The sequence below is a fragment of the Scyliorhinus torazame genome, chromosome 13 (genome assembly GCF_047496885.1).
Source record: "Scyliorhinus torazame isolate Kashiwa2021f chromosome 13, sScyTor2.1, whole genome shotgun sequence".
In the NCBI taxonomy this organism is placed as follows: Eukaryota; Metazoa; Chordata; class Chondrichthyes; order Carcharhiniformes; family Scyliorhinidae; genus Scyliorhinus; species Scyliorhinus torazame.
Window position 1 is genome coordinate 213,091,168 of NC_092719.1, and position 16,578 is coordinate 213,107,745.

Genomic DNA, 16,578 nt, shown 5'->3' on the forward strand with positions numbered 1-16,578 from the left:
TGGATAGCACAATTGCTTCACAGCTCCAGGGCCCTAGGTTCGATTCCGGCTTGGGCCACTGTCTGTGCGGAGTCTGCACGTTCTCCCCGTGTGTGCGTGGGTTTAATCCGGGTGCTTCGGTTTCCTCCCACAGTCCAAAGATGTGCAGGTTAGGTGGATTGGCCATGATAAATTGCCCTTAGTGTCCAAAATTGCCCTTAGTGTTGTGTGGGGTTACAGGGTTATGGGGATAGGGTGGAGGTGTTGACCTTGGGTAGGGTGCTCTTTCCAAGAGCCGGTGCAGACTCGATGGGCCGAATGGCCTCCTTCTGCACTGTAAATTCTATGATCTATGATCTATGATCTATCCCCATAACCCAGTAACCCCACCCAACACTAAGGGCAATTTTGGACACTAAGGGCAATTTATCACGGCCAATCCACCTAACCTGCACATCTTTGGACTGTGGGAGGAAACCGGAGCACCCGGAGGAAACCCACGCACACACGGGGAGGACGTGCAGAGTCCGCACAGGCAGTGACCCAAGCCGGGAATCGAACCTGGGACCCTGGAGCTGTGAAGCAATTGTGCTATCCACAATGCTACCGTGCTGCCCCTTCAGCTAAACCACCTTATCTAAATATGCAGTGATATGGTCCGGCCCTCCAACCCCCCCCCCCCCCCCCCCCCCCCCCACCCACCCCCCCACCAATCTCCTTTGCATAAAGGGGAACAACCTCAGCTTCTTCAACCCAACTTTGTAATTAAATTCTCTTATCCTTGGATCACTCAGGTAAAGCTCCCCTCTCAAAGGACTTTCACGTGGCGTGGGGAGTCTCTTCCCATGGGCCCTGTGATCAAATCTAGTCTGGCCTCTCGTGCCCGAGGCCTCTCTCCAAGGATTATGGACAACCCTGTTCGACCTTTGCTGCAAAGAGTCAACAGGAGGCAGCTGCTTGCAAGAGTCGGAGTGCAACGGCAAAGGTGGGCCAATACGTGCCCTCCCCCCCTCCTCAAAATCAGCCAAATGCAGCAAGCGCTTCCTTCTGAAGAACTGCATCTGGCACCCCTGCCAACGCCAACCAGGGAGGAACATGCGCGGTGTCTTCAGGAGGCCACAGAGGTGCGTGAGGGGAATGCAGTCTCCAGACCTGTGCAGCGTCGCGGCACCGGAGGTCTCTGCGCCAGATGGCCTTGCTGGAACATCAGATGACAAGCTGAAAACGCTCTGCCAACAACAGAACAAGTGGCAGGAGAGACAGCAAGAAAATAAAGTACCAGGCCCTGAGGCCCGAAATGGAAAGTACAGAAGCAGAAATTCTGCTTGCTAGATAATTAGTTTCTGGGGGCAACCATTTCTTTGGTTTTAAAAGTCATAGAACTCTCCCAAGAATGAAGTCTCCCCTCGGGTAACTGAATTTGTGTCGCTGTCAATGTTACTCTTTTCCAATGCACTATGCCCCCAAACTCCAACATCCTTCAACGCAAAGGACTGGGGAAAAAACACTTCAAAGACGAAGCTGAATTTTTAAACATGGCAACAGAGGTTGTGAGTTGGCAGAAGAGAACATTTTAAAACATGCCATTCCGTACTTTAAAAAACACACTTAACACACAGGGAAGGAAAGAAATGAACAGCATAGAGAGGGAACAAAATATCTTGTTATAATTAGTAAAACCATCATCGTGGGAGAATGGGAGAGGAGGAAAGGAGGGAGGGAGGGGGAGAGTGAGGGAGGGCGGGGAGAGGGAGAGAGGGCGGGGAGAGGGAGGGGGAGAGGGAGAGAGGGAGGGAGGGGAAAAGAGGGAGGGAAGAAGGGGAAGAAGAGAGGGAGGGAGGGAAAGAGAGATAGTGAGGGAGGGAAAGAGATAGTGAGGGATGGAAAGAGAGGGAGGGGGAGGGAAAGAGAGGGAGAGGGTGAGGGAGTGGAAGGGAGGGAGGGAGGGGAAGGGAGGGAGGACACAGTTTTCAATCTGCCAAACGCAATCTGCAAAACGTTACACTTCCCTGAATCACCTCGTGACCTTCTCGCAATCCCCACGTTGTGTAAAAAAATGAATGCGTCATTTCTGTCATAAGACTATCATCAGTTCACCAGAGCAAAAGATCAGAGTTGAGAGGAGTTAAATATGGTGCTCCACTGCAAGGCACTGAATAAACACAAATTGGTGTCTCTCGATCTTAAAACATGACACCAAAGTCACCATGTTTTGGTGTATTTTTGCAGCCTTTAAAATCAATTCATTCATTTGCCCATTTTCTATATCTTCAAGGCCGTGAACTAACTGGGACAACTTTAGTGATATAGCAATGGCCTGAATGTGGGTCAGATTAATAAATGGGTGCACTTTGTCACACCATGGTGTTCACTTTAAACACAAAGTCTAGTCCCCCTCATCATGGTAACCCTTTGGATATCCTGGTCGTGAGGCGATGAGAACAGCTGTCTTCATCACAAGTGAACCTTTCATTACTTTTTGCGTTTCTTTCCCGCTGCACAGGGATTTATTACGGGGCCATTGCTTAGATTTATTACCCCATGGCTTTGGTTTGGGGTGGGTTTGGGGAGTGTCACACAGAGCAGTCTGAGCCGGGGGTGGAAGCACAATGGTAAGACTACTGGGTTAGTAACCCTGGCTGAATACTCCAGAGACACAAGTTAAAATCCCACCTCATCACTGGAACTTTAAACTCAATGAATTAATGCCAAACACGGCCACCATGATCTCGAAACGCCTGGATTGTCATTAAAAAAACATCTGGTCCATTAGTGCTCTTCAGGGGAGGAAATCTGCCTGCCTGACCCGGTCTGGCCTCCACATAACTCCAGACCCACAGCAATGTTACTGACTCTGAACTGCCCTCTGGTGGTGGTGAGCTGCCTCGCATGGCACTCACTTGCAGGCAGCTCGCCACCACCCAAGGGCAATGAGGGATGTGGACACCAAATGCTGGGCCCACTCCCACCCCAGGAACGATTTACAGGAAAGAAGATGGCTGAAGCGGCCTACCTTGGTGATCTTGGGGTCGGTGCACCTGCTGTTGGTGCTGTGCTGGTGCATCCAGTCGCTGGCGGGGGCCTGGCAGTCCTGCCGGAGCATGCACTTCTTCTCCAGCACGCACCAGCCACACTCAAACTTTGGATCCGCTTTCAGGCACAGTCCACAGCTCTCCCGGAGGGCGGTGCACTTGTACAGGTGAGCTGCAGAGAGGGAGGAGAGAAAGGCGAAGCAGGTGTTACACGGTTCCAGACACGGTCAGTGAACTAATGCTGAGAGGGTTTCGAGACAGAAAGTCTACGGGAACACTTTGTCCACACAATCAGACACACCCTACTCCCGGGTTGGTGCCAAACAGCAGAAAATGTGAAGCTCCGTCATAGAGAGTTCCTTATTGACAGCTCATTAAAGTTCACAACCATCTGCAAAGCAGAACAAACTGTGCTGTGGAAGACTCTATCTAACATCGCCGACGCGCAGTTAGACGTGTGTGTCATCTACAAGATGCACTGCAGTAACATCTGCAGGCCCCTTCCAAATCCACGATCACTACCATCTAGAAGGGCAAGGGCCTTGGGCACATGGGGAGCACCACCACCTGGAGGTTCCCCTCCAAGCCACTCGCCACCCTGACTCGCCGCTCCTTCGCTGTCGCTGGGTCCAAATCCAGGTACTCCCTCCCGAACAGTGCGGGTGTACCTGCAGCACAGGGACTGCAGCAGTTCAAGAAGGCAGCTCACCACCACCTCCTCAAGGAAAATTCAGGCAATAGATGCTGGACCCCAGACACCCAAATCCCACCAACAAAGTTTTTAAAAACCCATGCCACTGTGAGCTGGCACCAAAAGCAGCATTGCGCTCACTGGGTATTAAAGTGGGCCCAGCTTCTACAATGTGGGTTTCTTAGATAAAGCAGGACTACAAATTTATATTCCCGAAAAATATATTGCATTGGACAACTGTAAGCCCATTGACTCCGAAGACTAATCCTTCTGCAGCACAAGTTAACCAGCTCTATAATCCGACACAGGTCCTCAGTGATATCTTTGACCAGGCAGCCTGGCTGATTGATTACACCTGCAGAGATCGAGTTGGCCCCAGAGGCTGTCGGGGACCCTGTAGGCCTCAGTCCTCATGGGCGGGTAGGCCCGAGTGGCTGTCACAGCCGGGGCAACTCATTTCTCTGCACCCAGGATTGTTGGGCAGTGTGCACTGTGGCTACAGGCCCCTGGGTCCTGCACAGAGCTACTCTGCATTCAGGCAAGTGTGTCGCTGGAGGGAGGGAGCCCGTAATCCATCATGGACAAGGAGAAACTCCATTCCCCGGTGACGCGAGCAGCTTGGTTAGAAGAGACAAGTGCAGGGGTTCAGTCTGCAACAGTCGCATCCCATTTGACCGAGGAGAATTTAATTGCGCCTTTGTAATAATTAGTGAACAAAGAGGCATAATTCGCTGTTAATTGTTTGAAAGCTGCTACGCCCCCAAAATCAAGGCAACATTTTAAAACTATTCATTACAGAAGCGATTAGCACAACGCGAGCAAGAAATGCAGCCTTGTTCGAATTCTGCTGTGAGGTTCTGAGTCACAGTTTGCTAAACACACTGCACTCTGTTACACACAAGAGCATAGATGTCAGCAACCCCGTTATCATTTCACACATTTATCTCAGCTGGTTCATCAATGTCCTTTCGGGAAAGGAATCTGCTGTCCTTACCCGGCCTGGCCTACATGTGACTCTAGACCCACAGCATTGCAGTTGACTCTTGGGTGGCACGATAGCACAGTGCTTAACACTGTTGCTTCACAGCACCAAGGTCCCAGGTTCGATTCCCGGCTTGGGTCGCTGCCTGTGCGGAGTCTGCACGTTCTCCCCGTGACTGCGTGGGTTTCCTCCGGGCGCTCCGGGTTCCTCCCACAAGTTCCGAAAGACGTGCTGTTAGGTGAATTGGACTTTCTGAATCCTCCCTCCGTGTACCCGAACAGGCGCCTGAGTGTGGCAACAAGGGGATTTTCACAGTAGCTTCATTGCAGTGTTAATGTAAGCCTACTTGTGACACTAATTAAGATTATTATTAACTGTCCCTCTGAAATGGCGAAGCAAGGCAATTAGGAAAGGGCCTTGCCATAAACATCCACATCTTATGAAGGAATTTCGAAGAAGCTATTCCCCTTCCTGCATACATTAGCCCCTCCTCTTTCTGTAAGAACATGCAAACCGAGGAGCAGGAGTGGACCACACAGGTCCTCCAGCCTGCTCCACTACTCAACACAATCATGATGCGCTTCAACGCCACATTCCCACCCGCTCCCCTTACCTCTCGATCCCAAGACTAATAATCTGTCAATCCCAGTCTTAAATATACTCAACGACGGGACTGGGTTCAGTGAATTGAAAAGATTCACAACCTTCTGAGTGAAGAAAGTTCTCCTCATCTCAGTCCTGAATGATCGGCCTCTTATCCCGAGACAGCGCACCCCCCCCCCCCCACCCACCCCATCCCACTCCCCCCCGCAGGGAGAAACAATCTCCCACTGTCTACCTTGTCAAACTCCTTAGCGACGCTCTCCTCTATCTCAGTTATAACCACCTGCCCCTCACAAACATCTCGTTTTACCTGGCTTGGCCTACTGCTAATCCGCCTCATGGACCTGCCTCCTGTTCACCTCCATAGGTAGACAAATCAATTGTAAGGCACACCTCTGACAGTTTTACCAATACTCAATAGAGGCCTCAAGAGATCTCGGAATCAACGAGGTCCATCATTTCCTCAAAAATCTCTCATTTTTTTAGCTGGCTGCTCTCTCTTGGCTCCACCAGCTCGAGTTGAGTATCTGCTTGAAGGGTTGATCACATAACCACTCTCCTCCAATTGCGTCCCCTTCCATCAATCATCTTCCCAATGCATTGCCCCGTCTTCAGACAGCCAATTCTAAAGAGTTAAAAGCCCCAATGGGTCATTTTTGTCTGTCAAGTTAAACAGTCCTTTTCCCCCTCTTTACCCATAATTATTAGAGTGCCCAAAATTATTTTTCTTCGGGTTTTCACTCACAGCCGTGCCCCTGAGAAGAATCTTTGTTTCCAGGAGACTCCGGGAGGTCACGGCTGGAGGCTTGGGAACCGTATCTCCATCCCTCCTGGTCCACAGACCCTTCTCACTGCCTCTGCGTCCTTCATACAGCTCAGCACTGCCAACGTCTGCGTACCTTCACCAAGAGGCTTTGTAAGAATGTTCAAAAACGGGCCATGGAGTCTGAGAGAGAGTAAAGGATTACCCCACCCAGCAGGTTATGAACGAAAACAGTAAACATGACAAAACAGTTGGTGTTCACAGTTTTTCACTGCCGATAGCCAATTCCTTCCTCTGCTACCGCTCCAAGGCATTGTATTTTTCATTTGCAGAAAACAGGAGCAATGTCAGTCAGTCCTCCTCCATGGTTTGTGGGTAGCACGGTAACTTCACAGCGGCAGGGTCCCAGGTTCGATTCCCGGCTTGGGTCACTGTCTATGCGGAGTCTGCACGTTTTCCCCGTGTCTGCGTGGGTTTCCTCCAGGTGCCCCGGTTTCCTCCCACAAGTCCCAAAAGACGTTAGGTGAATTGGACATTCTGAATTCTCCCTCAGTGTACCCAAACAGGCGCCGGAAAGTGGCGACTCGGGGATTTTCACAGTAACTTCACTGCAGTGTTAATGTAAGCCTACTTGTGGCAATAAAGATTGTTGAAAAGAAAATTTTAAAACAAATTTTTGCGGAAGGTTACCAGCTCTGACCAGATGCATTTCTCGAGACGGTGTCATTGACATCGCAACATCCCAGCTCTGCACTCTCGTCACTGCTCACCCAACGCCTTTCAACGCAGTTGGAAATTTAACGGACCCTTCATTACTTGGTTACATAATTCCTATCTGACAGATTTGGCCTTTTCTAACTCCACCGCCATCGCGAATAACTGGTGAACACAGGCACTCAGAGGAGATTAAAACTAAAGCTCCGTTTTATTTTAACCTCACCCAATGATTTTTCTTTCCCCCAGGATTGCTTTCGGCATATTAATCTTTCTACAAAACCAGGGGCTTTGGCTAGTTTTGACTTTGTCCACGAGGTAACCTTTGCAGAATTAAAATGAGCCGTAAAGGGGAGCTGTAATTACATTGACATTCCTACGAAAAAGTCTGCAACTTTACTGCCCGCACAACTCTAGCTAATTTACGCCAACCTCATCGCTCAGGGCCCCACAGGCACTTGCTTGGCTGCTAGCTTTAATGGATGAGTCGAGGAGCTCATTTGTCAACAGCGCAAAAGAAAAATCTCCCCTGGCCTAATTTCATTATCGAGGGGCCTGTCGAGCGACGGTGGGCCAGGCCTAGCCTTTCAGAGGCACGCAGCCAATTGCTGGGCTAAACAAGCGAAGAACAAAGACAGCAAGGCACGGGAGAACAGTTTTATGCTGCTGACAATCCATTCCTCACCTGCCACGTCCATAATGCATTCAATTCCACCCCCCCCGCCCCGAACACCATTTACCTCAGTAACACACAGCCAGTCGGGAGGTTTACAGGCGTTCAGGTACCTGGTCAGGTGGTTCCTTACTGTCAGAATCAGCCTTTACCTCCCCTTCCCCACTCCCAGTCACCAACAGATCATTAACAAAAGCGGGATCAGCGAAAATGAAAACAAAAGCACCATTTTATTTTAAACACCTTCCCTCTCTCGCCAACCCCTTCCCTCCGCCAAATGTTGCTTTTGACAATGTCCGGGAGATTGGCCTTTACTTCCCGCAAACTGCAGGACAATCCTGGAGGGTTGGCAACCCGTAGAGGGAGCGGTTTTGAACCTGGCGATTCTGAGGAATACTAACTGCCGTGCTTAGTGACGCGAAGTGAACACGACGCGAATCACAGGGCCCCAGCGATCCCTTGGACAAGCAGTGAAGGAGCACCCTGGATGGTTGGCGACCAGTTCTCCACCTGACTTGAGGGAAGTTGGTAAAATATTGCCCCCTCTTCAGCTGAGTTTAGGACCAGGCCCCTTGATGGGCCACCTCAGCCAAGAGACCGCCGGGGGGTCTAATAGACCAAACCCCCAGGCTCGTGGGGAGTGGGGTTTGGGGGAGAAGATCAGCCACAATCATACTGAATGGTGCAGCAGGCTAGAGGGGCCGAATAGCCTACTCCTGACTCTTATCTTTAACTCAAGAGGAAAACGCAAGACATATTTGTGCCAGAGTTATAATACTAATAATAATCTTTATTTTCACAAGTAGGTTTACATTATCATTGCAATGAGGTTACTGTGAAAATCCCCTAGTCGCCGCATTCCGGCGCCTGTTCGGGTACACAGACAGAGAATTCAGAATGTCCAAAATACCTAATAGCGTCTTTCGGGACTTGTAGGAAGAAACCGGAGCAGGGCAGCACGGTGGCGCAGTGGGTTAGCCCTGCTGCCTCACGGCACCGAGGTCCCAGGTTCGATCCCGGCTCTGGGTCACAGTCTGTGTGGCGTTTGCACATTCTCCCCCACAACCCGAAGGTGCGCAGGGTAGGTGGATTGGCCACGCTAAATTGCCCCTTAATTGGAAAAAATGAATTGGGTACTCTAAATTTTTAAAAAGAAACCGGAGCACCCGGAGGAAACCCACCCAGACACGGGGAGAACGTGCAGACTCCGCACAGACAGTGACCCAGCGGGGAATCGAATCTGGGACCCTGGCGCCTTGAAGCTACAGTGCTAACCACTATAGTTGCCCTGGTTGGGTTAGGGTTGGGGGTTGCGGGCGACAGGATTTAGGGAAGGAGGGGCAGAGGCAAGGCAGCAAACATGCAGAGTCAACAAGAGCTGGCCGGGAGACCGAGAAGAATTTGCAACAACTTCTTAAAAAATAAATTTAGAGTACCCAATTATTTTGTTTCCCCCGATTAAGAGGCAATTCAGCGTGACCAATTTGTCTACCCTGCACATCTTTGGGTTGTGGGGGTGAGACCCACGCAGTCAGAGGGAGAATGTGCAAACCCCACACGGGCAGTGACCCAGAGCCGGGATTCGAACCTGGGTCCTCAGCGCCGTGAGGCAGCAGTGCTAACCACTGTGCCAATGTGCCGCCCCCAGAATTTGAACAACTTAAGTGCAAGAACAGAGATAACGCCCAGCTTGTGAACGGGGTGTAGCAGCTACGTGACAGAGAATAGGTGCCGTTGAAGATAGATAGAAGGATGGACTGCAAACCCGGTTTTGTACATTACCAATGGAAACTTCATCTTTATTCTTTGCTGCAAGATTTCAGTCCAGTGTTTACTTTAATGACAGCACTCTCTCGCGGAACTATAAACTATGGGGTAGTGGAATAGTCATGTTACTGGAACAGGAATCCAAAGAAGTTGGAATCAAATCTCACAGTCAGCAGGTAAAGAATTTCAATTCAATTCAAGGAAATAGAAAATCTGAAGTGAGCAGAATTGACGATGAGGTTCTGGATAATTGTTAAAAAAAGTCCCCCCGGCTCACTAATGTTATTCAGGGACGGTAACTTGCTGCCCTTTACCTGATCGAGGTCTGTGCGTGACTCCAGTCACACACCAATCTGCTTGACTCATCAAGAATAGGGCCTGGGTAGGCCTTTCTGCCCTTCGGGATTTTCCGACCCCCCGCCGGGTCGGAGATTCGCCGGGGAGCGGCGGGCATCCCGCCCCGCCGCTCCAACGGTGGCTGCCGAATTCTCCGGCGCCGGTTTTTTGGCAGGGGCGGGGATCGCGCCGCGCCGGTTGGGGGCCATTGGCAGCGGGGCCCCCCCCCCCCCGCCCCCCGCCCCCCGGCGATTCTCCGGTCCCCGATGGGCCGAGCGGCCGCCCGTTTTCGGCCAGTCCCGCCGGCGTGGATTAGACCAGGTCCGTACCGGCGGGACCTGGCTCTGAGGGCGGCCTGTGGAGTCCTCGGGGTGGTGTGGGGGGATCCGGCCGGGGGGGGGGGGGACCGCGGTGGCCTGGCCCGCGATCGGGGCCCACCAATCTGTGGGCGGGCCTGTGCCCTGGGGGCACTCTTTCCCTCCGCGCCGGCCTGTGTAAGGCTCCGCCATGGCCGGTGCGGAGAAGAAACCCCCTGCGCATGCGCAGGAATCACGGCAGCGGTTCTGGGAACACGATGGCGCCAGCCAGCGGTGGCCCTTCGGCGCCGGTTGGCACGCCGCCAACCACGACAGCGCCGGCCTAGCCCCGAAGGTGCGGAGGACTCCGCACCTTCCGGGTGGCACGATGCCGGAGTGGTTCACGCCGCTCCTCGGCGCCGGTACGTCCCACCCTGCGGGTACCGGAGAATCCCGGCCTAAGATCATGGCTAAGCTTTGCCCTCTTCCCCTGTTATTCTCATATCCCTCAACTCCCTCGGTACTCCAAAACTACCCGCCTCGGTCATCAATTTACTCCCAATGACTCTGCATTCACAGCTCTCAGGGCTGGATTCTCTGGTTCTGAAGCTACGCCCTCATGCCAGCGTGGGAACCGTGGCGTTTTACGCCCGAACATTGGGCGCAAAACGGCCACCGATTCCCCATTTTGCTGGGGGCTAGCATGCCAGCAGGGTAGAGCACCCGGCACTAGCTGCCGATACAGCCTGGAGAATTACCGGATCCGTGGCTGTGTCTACTCACGACAGCGGCCTTCAGCGTCCGCGCCGTGCAACATGGCGCCAGCCGCCCGCGGACCCGGCCTGCCAAATAATGCCCCCTCCCCCCACTTTGGCCGGCTCGTGAGCCCCGGACCACCCCCCAACAGTGCCCCCAGCCCCTGACAAAGTCCGCCCCTGCCCACGGATCGGCCCTCGCCCGACTGTGGTGGCGCTGGACTGAGTCCGCAGCCGCCACGCCGAGTTCCCGACGGATGATACCACACGTGTCCCGCGCCGTCGGCAGCTCGCCCGGTCGGGGGCGGAGCACCCGGGGGGGGGCGGGCCTCTGGCAATGACCTGAGGCCGTCGATACGGCGCACGGCGTGCTCACTGTGTATGTCGCTTTGGAGGGGGTGCGGCATTGCAAAAGCAACGCCGCCCCCGATATCGGCGGGGACGGTACTCTCCGGCTGATTGACGAACGTGATTTCGCCGTCGCCGACCACCGAATCCAGCCCACAGAATATCAAAGACTCACAAACAGTTCTCCTCATCTCAGTCCAAAATGGCCGTCTTTATTCTGAGGCTGCCCCCCCCCCCCCCCTCAGATTCCCCAGCCAGGGTAAACATCCTCCAGGCACCTCCCCATATGTTTCAAAGAGATGGTCTCTCATTCTTCCGAACTCCAGGGAATACAGGCCGAGCCCACCGACTCTCTCCTCATAAGACAACCCCTTATCCCAGGAATCAGACGAGTGACCCTTCATGGCACGCCCTCCAAGGGAAGTATACCCTTCCTTCAGTGAAGTGGGCAAAACTGTACGCAAGACATCATGTGTGGCCTCAACAAGGTACTGTACAACTAATTTAAAAACTAGAGAGGGGGGCGGAAACACTCCAGGCGGGTGCCACCTTCTGAGGAGGGAGATAAACAACGAGGAAATCTCCCCCTGCCCTCCACTCGCTCTGAGGCCCACCTTTCTTGCTGCGGTTCCACACCCTCGCCCTTTCTCCTGGTCAGAAATCTGACGCTTTTCCCACTTCTGAAAAAAAGGTCATCCACCCAAAGCGCCAGCTCGGTTTCTCTCCCCACAGATGCTGCCCGGCCCTGTCAAGGATTTTCAAGCATTTTTTGTTTTTATTCCAGACTTGCAGCATTCTGTTTTTGAGTTGATGCTCCGTTCTAATAGTAGGAAGACTCTTTGACTTGTACAGGCCATTCCCTTTGCAATGGCTGCGCAGAGAAGTGGCCTAACGCGATGGGGGTGGGCAATAAAACGTTGGCCGGGTCAGCACTGCCCACATCTCCAAAATGAAGTTTAACAAAACACGCCAGGTTTGATTGACAGGACACTGCTCAACTTCACTGGGAAAACTTGAAAATGAAATGAAAATCGCTTATTGTCACAAGTAGGCTTCAAATGAAGTTACTGTGAAAAGCCCCTCGTCGCCCCGTTCCGGCGCCTGTTCGGGGAGGCCGGTACAGGAATTGAACCGTGCTGCTGGCCTGCCGTGGTCTGCTTTCAAAGCCAGCGATTTAGCCCTGTGCTAAACCAGCCCCTAACTTTAGTGGTGAAGCTTTAACATTTAAATGGCGCTAGGATGGGAAATGTTGATGCTTCACAAAGGGGGCTGGGTGTCGTTCTGCACCAGTCGCTGATGGAAAGCAAGCAGGTACAGCAAGTAGTTAGGAAGGCAAATGGTGGGCAGCACGGTGGCGCCGTGGATAGCGCTGGGACTACGGCGCTGGGGACCCGGGTTCGAATCCTGGCCCTGGGTCACTGTCCGTGTGGAGTTTGCACATTCTCCCCGTGTCTGCGTGGGTTTCACCCCCACAACCCAAAGATGTGCAGGCTAGGTGGATTGGCCACGCTAAATTGCCCCTTAATTGGAGAAAATTATTGGGTACTCTAAATTTTTTTAAAAAGGAAGGCAAATGGTAGGTTGGGCTTCATGGCAAGAGGACTTGAGTACGGGAGCAGGTCTTACTGCAGCTGGACAGGGCCTTGGCGAGACCACACTTAGAATATTGAATATATGTGCCGTTTTGGTCTCCTCATATGAGGAAGAATATACTTGCCACAGAGGGAGTGCAGCAAAGGTTCACCTGACTGATTCCCAGGATGGCTGGATTGTTGTACGAGGAGAGATTGAAAGTTAAAAAACTTCAAGGCGCAATAAAATGGTCTTCAAGCTTCCCATCGACATTACAGCCCCTTAGACCCGCCCCGCTTCTTCAGGAGGAATTTCAAAGCGAAATTCATTCTCTCGACTTTTGAATGAAAGAGGAGAATCAAGTGTGTGAAGAGTCTCAAGTGGCTGTTGGCTCAGAGGAAACGCTCTCTCATTAAACACTGCTCATGAAGGTGATCACATCATTCTGACTGGCACAAAGAGACATTTCCGTGCCCTTGACAACCGTCACTATTTTTTTGCATCAATGAACACACGAGGGTTCAAAAGTTGGGTATTTCCAACCCTACTTTCTGCAGTCACTACTCTGGTTGGTCCTCTCCGATCCTCTGCCACTATGCACTTAAGTAGGAACACATAGATGACTGAATTAGCATTTAAATGGAAGCAATAATCCCCGGGATTATCAATAGGTTGGGCATTAGGAGTGGCCCTCAGCAACTCTTTGCTCAAGACTGGTCAGTTGGAGGAGAACAAAACTATACAAAGTACTTCATGTGTAGTTTCACCAACGGCTGATAAAACAGGGGGCCGGTTTAGCTCAGTGGGCTGGTCAGCTGGGGCAAAATTCTCCCGAAACGGCGCGATGTCCGCCGACTGGCGCCCAAAGCGGCGCCAATCAGACGGGCATTGCGCCGCCCCAAAGGTGCATTCCGCGCCTTTGGGGGCCGAGCCCCAACATTGAGGGGCTAGGCCGATGCCGGAGGGATTTCCGCCCTGCCAGCTGGCGGAAACGGTCTTTGTTGCCCCACCAGCTGGTGGGGAAATGACATCCCCGGGCGGCGCATGCGCGGGAGCGTCAGCGGCCGCTGACAGTTTCCCACGCATGCGCATTGGAGGGAGTCTCTTCCGCCTCCGCCATGGTGGAGACCGTGGCGGAGGTGGAAGGGAAAGAGTGCCCCCACGGCACAGGCCCACCCGCGGATCGGTGGGCCCCGATCGCGGGCCAGGCCACCGTGGGGGCACCCCCCGGGGCCAGATCGTCCGCCCCCCCCCCCCCCCCAGGACCCCGGAGCACACCCACGCCGCATTGTCCCGCCGTTCAAAAGGTGGTTTAATCCACGCCGGCGGGACAGGAAATTTATCGGCGGGACTTCGGCCCATCCGGGCTGGAGAATCGAGCGGGGGGGGCAGCCCGCCAACCGGCGCGGCCCGATTCCCGATCTGGCCGAATATCCGGTGCCGGAGACTTCGGCAACCGGCAGGGGCGGGATTCACGGCAGTCCCCGGCGATTCTCCAACCCGGCGGGGGGTCGGAGAATGACGCCCCTGGTCCGTGAGGCAGAGAGCAAGGCCAGCAGCGAGGTTATTCATGAAGGCCTTCTCAACCTTGCCCTGATTAATACATGCAATACGTGACCCAGCCACTGGAGTATTTACGGTGTCTTCTGGGCTTTTTGCAAAGCAAGACCGTCGTGCCACGGCGGCATCGAGGAAACAATCGATCATCTCACGCAGGAATGAACTGCAGGGACCTCCCTGCTCTTCTCCCGAGACTGACGGTTTTACGTCCACCTAGCCAAGGTCTGAAAGACGGCACCTCAGAGAATGCAGCATTCCCTCGGTGCTGCCCGAGGAGTGTCAGCCTAGATTCTGGGATTAAGTCTATCGAGTGGGGAGTCAGATATTTCAAGCCCCAGCATTCAGTTGCTCGCCCTGACTAGCCCTGGACCAATGTGCTGTGACATATGCTTCTGAAAGCTGCTCCGCAGAGGGTCCTAGTGGCCAGATCCTGAAACTACATGCAGCAAATTACACTGGTTAGCCGAGCGAGATTATCATAGAATTTACAGTGCAGAAGGAGGCCATTCGGCCCACCGAGTCTGCACCGGCTCTTGGAAAGAGTACCCTACCCAAGGTCAACACCTCCACCCTATCCCGATAACCCTGTAACCCCACCCAACACTAAGGGCAATTTATCACGGCCAATCCACCTAACCTGCACATCTTTGGACTGTGGGAGGAAACCGGAGCACCCGGTGGAAACCCATGCACACACGGGGAGAACGTGCAGACTCCGCACAGACAGCGACCCAAGCCGGGAATCGAACCTAGGACCCTGGAGCTGTGAAGCAATTGTGCTATCCACAATGCTACCGTGCTGCCCCAGAGATAGCCCAGCGACGCAGAGTAATGCTTGTGGGCAGGAAGTTAGTTAGGCATCTGCCTCTGGAGATGATGGACCGCGCTCAGGGCGTCCGTCCCTTCTGGACTGAACATTGTCTGTTGTTGGCGTGGAGGCTGATTCGTGAGTGACAGTCCCTGCCTGGCACACGCTAAGCGCTTTGGCCCGAGGTTGACCGATGTCTTTTTCTTTCTGCTCGGCTCTCTCTCTTCCGCCATCTGGTCATTTCTGTTGTCTTCTGCTTTTTCCACACCCTTCCTGACTGCTCGTTTCCAAACGCTCCGGTTACCATGCATTGACTCCGATTCCAGTCAGCTTGAAGCCTCGCTCGCAGGCGTCCTGGTTTTACGGATGTGGTTGGCCTCGTGCTGATAGCAAGCTCACATAGCCCATCTTTGTGGGTGCGGCCGTCAACCATTTGGCTCACGTGACCCAGTCATCGCTGTCGTTGCAGGTTCAAGAGAGCAAACCTGCTGGGGTTTCCTGCATGATGATGTTCTTACATAATCGGGTCCTCTGTCTTGCCAGGTGATGCCCAATATTCATCTGAAGCAGCGGGGGTGAAAGCTCAGCTGCTTTTCTTGGCTTGTCACTGTCGCCCGTGCTTCGCGACTGTGGAGGAGGAGGATGACAATACGAGCCTGGTCCACATGGAGTTTTGTATTTTTGATCAGTCTGCCTGTGGGTCCACCCTCGACCTCTCAACTTTGACAGGACAGCTGCGGCCTTGGCAATCCCGATGCTGATGTTGGCATCCAGCGACAGATTGCTGGTAATTGTTGATCCAAGGTTTGTGAAGCTGTTGACGACCTCGTGAGTGAGGTTCTCGATGTTGATTGAAGGTGGAGTCTCCTTGTCCTGGCGCATAATTGTCAGTCCAAACTCCTTGCTAGTCTGGGAGAGCCGACCCACAAGTTGCTGTCAATGAATGTGGGATAGCAGCGCGGGGTCTTCTGCAAACTGCAACTCACGGACTAGGACATTTCACACTTTGACCTTGGGGTGCAGTCTTCCCAACATTTGTTAGAGTATCGGACGAGAACCTCAAACAATGTTTTTAATTGTGAGGAAAGGATGCTTCACCCCAGGAGTGACGTCTCTGACCCATAGGTATTTTTAATGTTGAAACAAACTTTGATTTCAACACAGAATTAACCACATTAATATCAAAGAAACTAGCTTTGCAATCATCAATTAACCATTCTTAAACACAAGGAAACACTTGAACTTACTGTCTATACTACCTATTAACTCCAATTAAGCAACCCAATACAGTTCAAATATCGCTTATAAATAAAGTTAACAAAACAGATTACTTGCTCAGTTGTGTGGAGACTTTTGGAGAGAGAGACGTCTCAGAAGCAGACCCTGTACATTTCTGCTCAATCTAACAGCATTAGATTGTGGGAGAATGCTCCCACAGCATTAGATAAATGCTGTTCAACTTAAAATCTTTCTGTCTTTCAGACTCAAATACTATGGCAAAATGCAAAACTACAGGCAGGCTTGGCTCCTCCCATTAATTGCAGCATCTGTTTCCCATGAAGATGGCACATGGTCTGCTTAGCTAGGACTAATACAACCCCTCATAAATGAACTACTCTCCAGGGATCTCCAGCAATCATACCCATGTTCCATGAGCCCTTTATATGTAAATAAGTAAATAGTTAGAATCAATCATGAC

At 52.5% G+C, this 16,578-nt stretch overlaps 1 protein-coding gene across 2 annotated transcripts in view; it reads right to left on the reverse strand.

Annotated features, from left to right (window-relative positions):
• LOC140388602 (plexin-A1-like) overlaps positions 1-16,578 on the reverse strand; it is a 626,216-nt gene that overhangs the window by 143,967 nt on the left and 465,671 nt on the right. For both annotated transcript variants that reach the window (XM_072473037.1, XM_072473038.1), the window contains exon 12: positions 2,993-3,183. In XM_072473037.1, the coding sequence (XP_072329138.1) occupies positions 2,993-3,183 (191 nt within the window). The remainder of the gene's footprint in view (positions 1-2,992; positions 3,184-16,578) is intronic.